Source organism: Vicia villosa, linkage group LG3, assembly GCF_029867415.1.
Source record: "Vicia villosa cultivar HV-30 ecotype Madison, WI linkage group LG3, Vvil1.0, whole genome shotgun sequence".
In the NCBI taxonomy this organism is placed as follows: domain Eukaryota; kingdom Viridiplantae; phylum Streptophyta; class Magnoliopsida; order Fabales; family Fabaceae; genus Vicia; species Vicia villosa.
Genome location: NC_081182.1, coordinates 214,987,373 through 214,999,543, shown reverse-complemented (window position 1 = coordinate 214,999,543; position 12,171 = coordinate 214,987,373). Strand labels below are relative to the sequence as shown.

At 35.1% G+C, this 12,171-nt stretch overlaps 1 protein-coding gene across 4 annotated transcripts; it reads left to right on the top strand.

Moving 5' to 3' along the window:
- The first annotated feature begins 238 nt into the window (after nucleotides 1-238).
- LOC131593533 (regulator of nonsense transcripts UPF3) lies at nucleotides 239-7,629 on the top strand. 4 transcript variants are annotated; one of them, XM_058866052.1, is made up of 14 exons: nucleotides 239-467; nucleotides 582-688; nucleotides 1,937-2,032; nucleotides 2,145-2,243; nucleotides 2,411-2,490; nucleotides 2,950-3,048; nucleotides 3,647-3,779; nucleotides 4,775-4,875; nucleotides 5,182-5,671; nucleotides 5,834-5,926; nucleotides 6,042-6,160; nucleotides 6,237-6,285; nucleotides 6,931-7,061; nucleotides 7,181-7,629. In XM_058866052.1, exons 1-12 carry the CDS (start codon nucleotides 322-324, stop codon nucleotides 6,273-6,275), a joined length of 1,602 nt encoding a protein of 533 aa, XP_058722035.1. In that variant the 5' UTR covers nucleotides 239-321; the 3' UTR covers nucleotides 6,276-6,285; nucleotides 6,931-7,061; nucleotides 7,181-7,629. The 4 variants fall into 4 exon arrangements, with proteins under 4 accessions (XP_058722035.1, XP_058722033.1, XP_058722034.1 ...); XM_058866050.1 differs by having other exon boundaries at nucleotides 6,931-7,066; XM_058866051.1 differs by having other exon boundaries at nucleotides 6,872-7,066.
- Nucleotides 7,630-12,171: the final 4,542 nt, after the last annotated feature.

Here is a 12,171-nt window from a genome sequence, read left to right as displayed (position 1 = left end):
AGCCTAGCCTAGGGAATTCGGATTAGATACGCACACGCATGTCGTCCATCGGTTAACATGAGAAAATCTATATTTTAAGGTTTAAATTTTATAAAATTTAAAATATCAACTTAAAATCCAAGCCGTCAGATTCTTATCCCACAAATCAGACGAACCCAGTCACAACACTCTCGCTGCAGACAATCCTAACCGGCCTTAAAAGATTTATTGATGGGCCCACTCTGTATTGTGTTGAAAAATGAAAACACTAGTAGAATAGAGAAGAACAAAGGAAACAGAAAAATTGGTGATCGAATTCGAATTGAAGTGAAAGAAGAGAAGATGAAGGTTCGTTCCGAAAGGGGAAAAACCAAAGTAGTGATTCGCCATTTACCTCCTTCCCTAACTGAATCCGATCTCATTCAACACATCCATAACCGCTTCGATTCTCGCTATCGCTGGTTCGTTTTCCGTCCCGGTAACACCAGGTACTTTTTTCGTCTCTCTCAAAACCCTAACAATTCCATTTCAATTTTGTTACCAATGCTTACTTCAGTTGTGAATCTTATATGTGTGAAATTCGTTTGTTGATGTATATGCAGTCACAGGAATCAGAGGTATTCTAGAGCGTATATAGACTTCAATTCTCCCGATGATGTTTTCGAGTTTGCTGAGTTTTTCAATGGACATGTTTTTGTTAACGAGAAAGGTTAGTTTTACTGAATGGAATTATGGAACATAGCTGAACATAGCTTTTAGGGTTTGTTTGGGTTGGATTTTTTGAGGTTAGCTACTAGCATAAGAAATAAGAACTTGTAAGGTTGGTTGGAAGAGTTTATGGAAACAATTTATGACATTTCCATAGGTGTTTTCGGCTTTTTTATTTCTATAAGCTCTCTAGGATATAACTTATGAAAGCAACATAGGGTTGTTTGTTTGGATTGGTTTATTTGAGGTTATAGACTGAAATAAATTTTGTGAGACTGTCTGGGAGAATTTGTTTAAAGTGAAAACGACATGTGACATTGTTCATAAGCTGTTTTCAGCTTATTTTCATAAGTTCTTCAAGATGGCTTATAAAAACAACTTATAGCTTATGGTATAAATAATTTAACTTTATTTACCAAACCCTAACAATTCTCTTCCAATTTCATTACTAATGCTTACCTTAGTCTATGCTGAAGTTCTTAATCTTATCTATGAAATTCATTGATATACGGGATTAGTTTGGATGAGTTTATGGAAACAATTTATGACATATCCATAAGCTGTTTTTAGCTTATTTCCAAAAGCTCTCTAGGATAATTTAGGAAAGCAACATAGGGATGTTTGGATTGGTTTATATGAGTTTATCTACCAACACAACTTTTGTGATAGTGTCTAGGACTCTGAAGCATGGGTACTAACATAGGGTTGTTTGGATTGGTTTATATGAGGTTATCTACCGACACAACTTTTGTGATATCTACCAACACAACTTTTATGATAATGTCTGGATGGGAGAACTTATGAAAACAACATATGACATTATTTATAAGCTGTTTTCACCTTATTTTCCCAAGTTCTTATCGATAGCTTATAAAAGCAGCTTATAGTTTGCAGTGTAAATAATTTAACTTTATTTTATCTTTTGCTATAAGAATAGCTTATAATAAGTGTTTATCATGACGAGCGATTGTGCTATAAGATGCAAATAAGTTGTTTATTCAAACAAGACCTTATAGGTTATATGAAAACAATTTGACCTTATTTTATCTTTTGTTATGGATATGGTTTATATATAAGCTCTTATTTGATAAGCGATTGTACTATAAGTTCTTAATTAACCTTTTTATCCAAATAGGACTTTAATTGTTTAGACCTGAGTTATTATGTTTTTTCTCTCTAAATTTTTATCTCTCTCAATGTTAAGTGCTTTTCGGGCTATGCAAAATATTAATGCTTGATACTCACTCAGGTGTCCAGCATAAAGCCATAGTTGAGTATGCACCATCTCTGCGTGTTCCAAAGCTGAGTACCAAAAAGGATGGCCGTGAAGGGACTATATATAAAGGTATCAATGTAGTTGTAATTTTTGTGGCATCGAGATATACAAGTGTTCTAATGCTATCTGTGTAGGTTAATGGCATGAATTGTTTATGATTTTTGTTTTTTAATACGGACAGATCCAGACTATCTTGAGTTCCTCAAACTCATTGCAAAGCCTCAGGAACATCTTCCTAGTGCAGAAATACAACTGGAAAGAAAGGAAGCTGAGCAAGCTGGTTAGTTATTTGTTCACCAGCTTTATTTGATTTACACTTATGAAAGTAGTCTAATCACTACTCTACAGTAAATGCATTTTGAAGAATCCCAAAATAAGGTTTTAGGTTAAATATATCTGTAGGCAAATTTCAGTACAATTCCTGTCTCACATTTTTCTCCTTTCTAGGGGCTAGCAAGGAAGCACCTATTGTAACACCCCTGATGGAATTTATCCGTCAGAAACGTGCTGTCGACAGTGGTCCGCTGGTAAATGATTCTGGGTCTTCTGAGGGCTTTTTGTTTTTCCTTTTATCTCATGTTTATGTGTTCCGGAAACATTTAGTTCAGGGCTTTTAGCTTTATTTATGATAAGAAAGAAGGCTTTGTAGTATTTATCTGCTTTCTGTTTTGTTTGTTGAGTCAGCCATTAGAAGTATAGTGAATATATTATTTTGCTATGCGCTTGCTTGATTGTAATTTTTTTTTCATATTTCATGTTTGGCATGTCCTCTTACTAGATCTCTTCCTTAGGAGAGTTTTATTTTGATCAACAGTCTTAAAAACCGAAGATTTAGAACCTGCAAAAAAAATTCTACACATTATAAAAGGGTGTAGTAGCAAGATTTTATGTATATATGAAATTTATTAAATAACAGATAATTACAATTTAAGATGGTCTCCTGCTTGGGTTTATGCTGACATACAACACTCCACATCCCGTCTTAGGTCTCATCAGCAGCAACAAAAGTTGGCAGAAGAGCCAGAGCTGCTTTGCAAGGCAAGCCTGGCCCAGTTAATACCAGACGAATATCCGAAAAGAAAAGGGTAAGCCTTTATAATCAAGTGCATGTATATTTGTATATATTTTTATACTGCTGGAGGTAATGTGTAATCACTAGACTCATTTTGATTGCCATGACTTTGTTGACATGAAAGTTGCAACTTCTCTATTAATTTCTATGAATTCAATAAATGCAAGAGAAACCATGCTCTGTTATTGCCTCTTTTGTAGCCTCATATTCTTAATGCTTTAGTTTCTTTTATCAAAACCAAGCAAAGCCAAACAGTGAGTCTATATTTCTCTATTTATATTTTGATTTATTTCCTTTTTATTTTTGTGTGGCGACATGACCCTCATGCGAGTTGGATGCGTTGACCTAGATAGATGTGATTTGAAAGGGATCAATTAAGTTAGGGTGGTAAAAGGAAGTTTATCATTCCTATATGTCTTTGGATAGTCTGACTCGTATTGTTGTTATATATTGATGTTTCTATTTGTGCTTGCCAAAGCCCATCGATTTGTGCCACCTAATGAAAATTCGTTTTGGTTTTCAGTATTGCTGTTATATATTGATGTTTCTATTTGTGCTTGCCAAAGTCCATCGATTTGTGCCACCTAATGAAAATTCGTTTTGGTTTTCAGTATGTTCAGAAGGACAATGTCAAGAATGTTAATCGGAAAGACTCGAAAGACAAATCAGCCTTTACTGTGGTCCCCAGGCATGAGGATCAGTCTGCTGAATCAAGTATAAAAGGAATTTATGAAATTGAATCTTGTAAGTCATCTTTTCTGCCTTTATATTTTGTTAGATAAGCTTTGTCTTGTGAATATCTCTGGTGTGGTATAGTTATTTTGCCAAGTTCCTTGTCTTCTTTTGTCTATTTGTCAACAACTTAATATGCGTAATTTGCTTCTAATAGCTTTTGAAAAATAAAAAAATTCCTAAAACACTAGCTAAATATGATAATTTTATTAAGAAATCTGAAACAAACAGACTCTGGATTCCTTTATTAAATATGAGGAACTTGCACAAGAAGTGGTAACCACTGGATTGTTGTTACTCAAATAAAACCATACTGATTTGAATAAATTGATTGCTTTAAAAGGATAACACTATAGCAAAATTTTTAGCGGTGACTTTTCCAGGGTACATACCGATTCTTATTTGGGTCCTTTTCCCAAACTGAAGGGAATGCTGCACAAACAAGTTTTCATATAAGTAATCCATGAACCACAGCTGTAGTAAGCATTTTTCAAGTGTCCAAGTGCTTAAAAATATTACTTTTGGCTGGGTTCCTGTATAAAAAGGATCTCTGCTATCACTCTAGGTGAATCTAAATGAGGGGTCACCGTATCCAGGCTTAGAAATTTACGAGATGAGAATTTGAGTTGATAGTTAGTATATTAATGAAAAAACCTGAGGGTCGCACGACTTTCATTTTAATAATTAAGTTATTGTTGGACTTGGTTGGACAAAGTATTTGCACACATTGCAACTAGCATCCTTATAAATGAATGTTAATATTTTTATTTTTTGAAGTATTTGGTTCCCTGCTATCATTCTCCTTTTCCCCTTCTCGAAAAGTTAGTGGATATAATATTTTGATAACATATGGGAATCCACTTACTTTTGAAGAGAAACAAAAACAGCATCCAAATTATATTTTTTTTGAAGATTCAGCGATTGCAATTGTTCTTTTAAGTCCAAGTTTCATGTATTTTAGCTGATAAATATTATGGTTGTATTATTTGTGGTTGATGAATATGCAGTGCATGGCATTGAAGGTTCTGTCTCTGGAATACCACTGACTTCTGACTCGGGAAAGAAAAAAATCCTCCTTCTGAAAGGGAAACAACGGGAAATTCCCAAAGTAGGTTTAATTTTACCCGTTCAATTTTCTTCTCTCTTCATCAGTATCTGTGGCTCATCTCCAATTCACTTACTTTGATTAATCAACTTAATAATGTTCTTCATATAAGCAAAGAAACATAAAGTTTACTTTTCTCCCGTTCTATGCTAGATTTTAGTTATTCTTTGTTTGGGTAGACATCTTATTTTTCTTTTCTGGTCAGAAATATTGAGTGTTGTGCTTCCTTGAAAGATAGTTTGGAGCAGTAATGTCACTCAAACATGAATAAGCTCGTGTTATTAAATTTTATTATGAACTGTTTTTCAGGCCGTTGAAGGTGTGGTAAAACAGCAAAGTCCACAATCTGCAAATCCGGCCATTTCAACTACTTCAAAACATAACCAAAGGCGTGAAGCTGGTGGAAGATTGATTAGGAACATACTTCTAAATAATGATTCTCGTCAAAGTCAATCCACATCTGCTGGACAACATAAGATTCAAATCTTAACTTCTGAGAATGGGAAGCGACTGCCTCGTCCTTTTGGTTCAAGGTCTGGATTAAGTGATCAAGTCTCTAGTCATGATGCTGGGCAAGTTAATTCTGAAGGGGATTCTAAAAGGGATTTGAGTGAAAAGTTCGTTAGAAAAGATTTGCATGGCTTGAGTATTTCTGGTGATAAAACAGAAAAACGTACTAGAAGGCCTGATCGTGGTGTTTGGGCACCCCTTCGCCGTTCCGATTCTTCACATTCTGGTAACGAGCTCCCATCATCGTCATTGGCACAGCCTACACTGTCGAATCCTGAATCAGTTGAAGGTATGACCAAGGCCTAGAAAACAAGCTGTTTACACACAAAATAGATGATGCATTTCCGCTCAGTATAATCATAACTATGAAATCTTTTTTTTCCTACTTGAAATTTCAAAACAAAGCTGAGTGATTGAAATCTTTTGTATGACGGTTATTTTCAACTTTTAGCAGGAGAAATAAAAGAAAATGTTTATTCGCGAAACAAGAGTGGGGAATTCTCAGCTTCTGCAGTTGGACGCAGCAGTCCCTCTGTTGAGAATGGTTGGTGTTTCCACTCATTATGAATAATAAATAAAAAATCATGATATAAACAATAGAAGGTAGTTATTTGGATTCTAATGGATAAATGCTTCAACCAATTTTTTGAGCTCTGTAGGTTCACAAAGAATTTTTACTCGCCGTGGGGCTCCCTATGTAGTGAAGGATGATGGTGCAGTCATTTTGAATGAAGCGAAACTTTCAAAGAAAGGTGTTGTTGGACCTAGTACTCATGAGGTATACATGTTATATTGATGTATTCTGTCCCACCTCTTTGCTTGAATCACCCTATAAAATGCTTTTCTGTCTGCAGAAACAAGTTTGGGTTCAGAAATCATCTTCAGGGTCTTAAAATAGTTGTGGTAAGCCATTTGTTGTTTGCATCTAGTTAGTTTTATTGTCTTTTGTCTCTTGTAAATGAAATTCAGAGCTTATTGTATCAATGGGGATCAGTAACTCGTTCTGACATAAAAATTGATCTCTAACTCATTCAGAGCTTATTGTTTCGTTCTGTGAAACTTGTGGTTAATTGTGATATGTTTGTGATTTTTTTGAACTGTTGTTGAACGAACTCTAAGTTGCTGTTGAATGGATTATTATTGTTCTCAAAACCTTGACCTATTGTTCCTAATTCTTATAAAACAATCATGTGAATCTTTAGTAATTTTCAATATTAAAATCGCTATATGAATTTACATGAAACTAAAAACTTTTAAATCCCTGTGTGCAAGTAAGTATACATCACAAGTGCGCGTTTGTGTTTAGAAGTGAATGCAGAACTGTTAAGTCATAGCAGTAGATTACTTAATTCTTTGATTATTACGACGTCAAAAAGTTTTATGAACTTTTGGATGTTTTACACACAAGCTAGAGAGCTTTAAGATTTATGATGTGTTTATTTAGACTTTTTGACGTCTTGGTTGAACAAATGTGCTTTTGTAATTACAGACGTTGCTTGCTTTAGCCAGTGGTTTAAAGGTATTACCTATTTCAAATTTTGCAAACAGATAATGGATACTCGGTCAGGGCAACAATTCCTTGAAAAATTGAGGGGGGATCATTCCTGCTACATTGAGCTAGGGATCCGTTTAGGACATCATCCACAACCAATTCAGGTCAACATGAGCCTAAGCGCCATGTAAGGTTTGTGCAAGTTCATTTTTTGTTAATATGGGATTACTTGAATGTGGTTTTCATTCTTTATTTTTTGAAATTTCTGTCCTGTAATTAATTTCAAATGTCTTTGTTTTTTTACAGAAAGATGATCCAGTTGTTGCCTGACGGAGCCCGCAGAATTGAAGGAATGCTAAATCCCAGACCTCCTTGACATGATTATTACCGAAAACAGAAAACAGAAAACAGACCGACATTGTTAACCATGTTGATGGGTTAGACCCTTGAATGGTTTGTGTCTTTCTCAATTGTTGAATATTTCGGTTCTGAGAAATGTTTGTGTTTGGTGTTTAACTGTATGTATAGTCTTGGTATTTGCCATGAGATAGTATGCTGGGAAGAGTGAATGATTTAGTCCAGTTCATTGGACATATATATAGTTGAATAGTGTATGAACGAACGGCTTATTACTTGATTTTAGCATGCACATGATGTACATGTTTTACAAGTTAAGGATTTTAACCTATGACTTAGGTACCTGTCATTTTTTCACAAAATTAGTGACCCCTATAATTTAGTCTCAATTTTACATATTTTACTTTCGTTCTAAAACATGCCCGTTTTACATAAGATTGGCCTTTTTGAGGTCTTGTAAGATTAAGGGGGCACAACCTTCTCAATAAAAGAAAAACTTGGACTTCAGAAAACAAAAGGGATAGTTCTGAATATCCTCCATATGAAAGATTAAAAGATTGCTTCATTTAGAATCATGGATACAAGACATTCGTCCTTTTAAAATCATAGATATAAGACATACCATAAAATCATAGATATAAGACAAACCTTCTCAATGATGAAAATTTGGACTTAAAAAAAATGAATAGGAGTATCCTCCATTTAAAAGATTGCTACATTTAGAATCATTGATATAGTACATGTGGCTAAAAAATTCAGATGTCCATTTTGCGGATGGAAATTTGATATTGGAACAACAACATTTGCATGTCTATCTTTTTTCTTTGAAATTTCTTTACGTGCAATGAGATGGCTATGTTACGATACTCAAATTTGAGCTCGTTGAATACATAATGTTATGTTACGATATTCAAATTTGAGCTCGTTGAATGCATAATGTTGTCGTCGTATTTTGAGCTCGTTGAATGCATAGTGTGTCGTCGTTGAGATTGCAAAATTCAAGACTATAAATCTAAAATAATGATTTTCGAGATATTCAAATTTGAGCTCGTTGAATACATAATGTTGTCGTCGTAATTTGAGCTCGTTGAATACATAATGTTGTCGTCGTAATTTGAGCTCGTTGAATGCATAGTGTGTCGTCGTTGAGATTGCAAAATTCAAGACTATAAATCTAAAATAATGATTTTCGAGAGTTCATATAGGATCATGATGGATTTTCATATTTTTCAAATCCATAACTTCCATAGCCATAATTATCCTATAATCTCCCTCCACTACCAAAAGAATGATTCGTCTCCTTTTCTCTGAGTTTTGCATTTCTTTATAAACACACCGATAATTATCCTATAATCTCCCTCCACTACCAAAAGAATGATTCGTCTCCTTTTCTCTGAGTTATGCATTTCTTTATAAACACACCGATACCTATTATTTTTATAACCTGTTGAGGAAAAAAAAGAAAAGTAATTCAATAGCCTATAACTGGTTACACATGCTCGAGTTCATATAGGATCATGATGGATTTTCATATTTTTCAAATCCATAACTTCCATAGCCATAATTATCCTATAAAGGATCATGATGGATTTTCATATTTTTCAAATCCATAACTTCCATAGCCATAATTATCCTATAATCTCCCTCCACTACCAAAAGAATGATTCGTCTCCTTTTCTCCGAGTTTTGCATTTCTTTATAAACACACTGATACCTATTATTTTTATAACCTGTTGAGGAAAAAAAGAAAAGTAATTCAATAGCCTATAACTGGTTACATATGCTCGAGTTCATATAGGGTCATGATGGATTTTCATATTTTTCAAATCCATAACTTCCATAGCCATAATTATCCTATAATCTCCCTCCACTACCAAAAGAATGATTCGTCTCCTTTTCTCCGAGTTTTGCATGTCTTTATAAACACACTGATACCTATTAATTTTATAACCTGTTGAGGAAAAAAAAGAAAAGTAATTCAATAGCCTATAACTGGTTACTCATGAAACAAAGTAGTTTTGTAATCTGTTACATCTTGTTTGTAACCCGTTACAACTGAAACATAGTTGATGGATAACTAATTACTTCGGAGCTGCAATTGATTATAGCTGTATAATTTTCTATTTTTCAGTTTGTTACTACTTCACTCTATGTAAATATATATATATATTTCTTGGGTATCTCAATAATAGATGTTCACCATATTTTATCCTCAATAATCACACTCTAATTCTCTCCCTCCCTCCCTCCCTCTCCACATTAAAAATCACCATTCTTGTGGTTATTTGTTTCAACATTTGATATCAAAAGTCTGGTTCGATGCATCAAACACATAAAGTGCGAAAATGCTTTACATTTTTAATGAACGAATTCTCGTGAATCTCCCAATTTTCGATGCAAAGAATTACGATAAGTGGTGCAAATAAATTAAGGTGATATTTTGCTATCAAGAAGTTCTTGAAGTGATAATGTTACTACACTTGAAGAGGGTGCAACAACTACATAAAAGATTACACACAAGGATGAGAAGACAAAAGATTACAAGACACCATAACTGATTCATCAATGTGTTGATGCAAATAATTTTGAGAAGGTTGGTGATTGCACAATCTCAAAGGAAGCTTGGAAAATCTTGGAAAAAAATTACGCAGGAGCTGATAAGGCAAAGGTGGTGAGGTTGCAAACTCACAAGAGGCAGTTTGAGTTGATTCAAATGGAAGAAAAGGAAATAATTAATGAATTCACGATGAGGATTACAAGATTGGTCAAAGTAGAAATGTGTGGAGAAATGATCATAGAGTAGTATGTGGTTGCGAAAATCTTGCGTTCTTTGATATCGAGATTTGACAATGTAGTAGTTTCGATTGAGGAATCGAAGGTTGTTACGACAATGAGCAAAGATGAGCTACAAAGCTATCTTGAGGCTCATGAACAAAAAATGAAGGAAAAAACGTTGATAGGGAAAGGCGAAGATCGATTTGCAAGCCCGTTTCAACAAAAAGACAAGAAGGCGAAGGAAAAGAGGTCCATGAACAACGACAGAAAGAACTTTCAGAATTTTGGTGGAAGAGAATTCTGAAATTCCAAAAATTCCATATTCCAAAAGCGTGAAAGCAGTAACAATGAGTTTGGTGGATCATACAACTCTATAGGTGGCAACATTAGAGGAAGAGAAGGAAGAAAGTAAGGTAAATGAAAAGAACCCCTCCCACACTTGAACCAAACATTGTCCTCAATGTTTTAGAACAAGCCTTGGAGAGGTTACTTACAGAGGGTATTGCACTCCAATGATCACTTCCGAGCTTTCACTAGAGATGCCCTCTTTTATTTCCTGAAAATAAAATAAACAAATAGAGAAATAAATTATTAAAACTGTGGGTTGCCTCCAACGAAGCGCTTCGTTTAACGTTGCATGGCTCGACGGTCCATTACCCTTTATTATGGAGGGTATTTCCTTTTCCAAACTTTGTTGCTTGTTACTTTCTCACCCAAGAACTCATGAAGATGATAAGCATGGACCACTTTTCTCTTCAACTCACTTCCCGCATTCTTCTTGACTTCCTTAGCCTTCTTCGGACTTTTGATAGCTCCCTGAGTTGTTTCCACCCGAGAGGCTATGCTTGAGACTTTTTCTTGGAGCTGTTCAGGCCTTTTGTCTTTTTTTTCACTTTCCGCCATATCCACAGAAGTTTGATCATTTACACCTGTCCTATGTTTCTTAACTCCTAACATCTTCAAGGTTACTTCTTCATCAAATGATTTTAGCGTTAGTGTCCCTTTTTCAATGTCAAAGTTGCAGCGGCCTGTCAACAAAAAGGGTCTCCCAAGAAGGATAGGTGTTTCTTCGTCTTCCGGAATGTCCATGATGTGGAAGTCAACAGGGAATACAAATTTGTCAACCTCCACTAGTACATCTTCAGCTACCCCATAAGATTTCTTGGTGGTGTGATCAGCGAACCTTAACTTTTTCTTACTTTCCTTAACCTCTCCCAATTCAAGCTTTTTGAAAATAGATAGTGGCATTAAACTCACACTGGAACCAGAATCAATGAGTGCCTTTTTGAACATTCGATTCTTGATAGTGCATGGTATCGCCACAGCTCCAGGGTCTTTCCTCTTCGTTGGGATCTTCCTTACTGACGAGACTAAACCGCACTTCTCAGTTGCAATCTTTTGTTCTCCTTCCACTGATCTCTTCTTTGTCATTACCTCCTTTAGAAATTTCTTATACAATGGCACGTGCTCAAGTGCTTCGAAGAAGGGTAAATTCACCTCTAGCTTTTTGAACAATTCAGTAAATTTCTCAAAGTCTTTGTCTTTTGAATCCTTCTTTGTCACTCTGGAAAGGAAAGGTAGTTTGATCGCAGGTTCAGCCTTTTTCTTATTTTTTTCTTCAACTGGTTTAACCGGTGGTATCACAACTTCTGGCTCTTTTGGGTTTTCTCTTATTTCCAAATCCACCTCTATTACCATGGGGTCATCTATTTCCTCTTTTTCTTTTTCCGATTCTGCCACTTTCTTACTTCTTGTAGTAACAACATTAATCTTCTCTTGATCTTTCGGATTTTTCACAGTTGCACTCGGAAAGCTACCTTGTGCATGTAGAGTGAGATGTTGTGCTATCTGACCCACTTGAACTTCTAGATTTTTGATCGAAGCTGTGGTGTTCCTTTGGTTGTTTCTGGTTTCTTCTTGAAACTGAGAGCATTGTCCAACCAGTCTCTCAATAGCTACTTCCCACTCTGCCTTCTGAGGATTTTATTGTTGATCTTTCCAAGCAAAGTTGGGATGGTTCTTCCACCCTGGATTATAGGTGTTAGAATACGGATTGTTTTGTCTTAGGAATTTGATTTCTTCAATCTGCTTGGGCGTAGCAACACAGTATACAGTTTGGTGAGGACCTTGGCAAATTTCACAACTTACAGGTTGAGCTTGTTGAA